Raw genomic sequence first — 1,240 nt, 5'->3', positions numbered from 1 at the left:
GAATGCCAACAGGTGCAAACAACAGTTTACCTGTGTGGTGGGACCCCTCCCGGCAGCTGACAGCCCAACATACTTACCGGTAAACCATGGAGTGCATTACTGCAAGGAGGAGTAAGGCTACATTACAGCACCTTGCCAAACCTGTTGTATGACCTTAATCTGCACTACCCAGCGAAAGGATACGATCACGCGTGTAGTGTTTGCAAGCACGTGTGTCGGTGAAGAACAGGGAATTTAGAGCAATCTTTTTGCTCTGGTTGACTATTCAACCAAACAAAACCCCTATGTGATACACCAAGATCTGAAGACTTCTGCTATTAAACCGGTGCTAATCAAGAGTTCTGGAATGATTTAGGATCAGCACTACAAGCAAGCTAATGCTACCTAACGCTACAACATTTTCGTGTTATTCAACTGAACTGGGACTTACCTTCGAGCCTCTTGGACCAGGTGGTCCTTCTGGTCCTGGAAATCCAGGCAAACCTGGCTGTCCTTCCAAGCCTGGGAATCCCCTTTCACCCTACAAAAAGAATAGGTGGTAACAGAGGTGTAACATGACAAAAGCACAAGCTATGATAGAATAATTCAGGAAACACATCATCTTTCTGGTTTTCTGCAGGAAGCCACCACACAAACACACACTGGGACTAAACACCTCGCCTGCTTAGCTACAGAAAGGCCTGAACATACACATATGTTGCATTTAACTGCACCACTTAAACAGGTTTCAAAGGATGTTTTTCCAGTATTTAAGCCATCTATTTACCAAAATAATTCATTCATCTGTTTCTCCTGTGCTGCTTAAATACACAGAACTCTCCCCCTTTCTATAAAAGAACAGATTTATCAGTTACTGTCTCTCACAAAAACTCACCTCTGATGCAATGCCTGTAAAAACTCTCAGAAGGGTGTAGATTACTGCTATACTGTGACTGTTGCTTAGTATTTCACAGCTGCAAGATTGTCACTTTATAAATAATGTAATTTAACATTAAAGCAACATGGTCATGCACTGTAGGCTAAACACTGTACAGAACCAGAACATAACCAGGGTTCCAGCCCAAAGCGTTTACTGTCTAAATCAAGTGAGATGAGCACAAGACAGCAAAAAAAATAAGGTGTCTTATTACTTTTATCTGTCACTTCCTGTTAAAATCATAAGCTTTCAAGCAGCAACCATATTTTGCTAAATATTTATGCCACGATAACCCACCATTAGTGCAACAAATACCCTATGCCG

General features: G+C 41.9%; 1 protein-coding gene across 1 annotated transcript in view; it reads right to left on the bottom strand.

Moving 5' to 3' along the window:
- COL4A5 (collagen, type IV, alpha 5) overlaps positions 1-520 on the bottom strand; it is a gene marked incomplete at both ends in the record, with an annotated part of 33,231 nt that extends 32,711 nt beyond the window's left edge. Inside the window, one exon of the mRNA XM_010159139.1 lies at positions 431-520. Within this exon, the coding sequence (XP_010157441.1) occupies positions 431-520 (90 nt within the window). The remainder of the gene's footprint in view (positions 1-430) is intronic.
- Positions 521-1,240: the final 720 nt, after the last annotated feature.

The sequence above is a fragment of the Eurypyga helias genome, unplaced genomic scaffold (assembly GCF_000690775.1).
Source record: "Eurypyga helias isolate BGI_N326 unplaced genomic scaffold, ASM69077v1 scaffold2869, whole genome shotgun sequence".
NCBI classification, from domain to species: Eukaryota; Metazoa; Chordata; class Aves; order Eurypygiformes; family Eurypygidae; genus Eurypyga; species Eurypyga helias.
The sequence above is the reverse complement of the archived record's forward strand: the minus strand, read 5'-3'. Positions and strand labels throughout refer to the sequence as shown.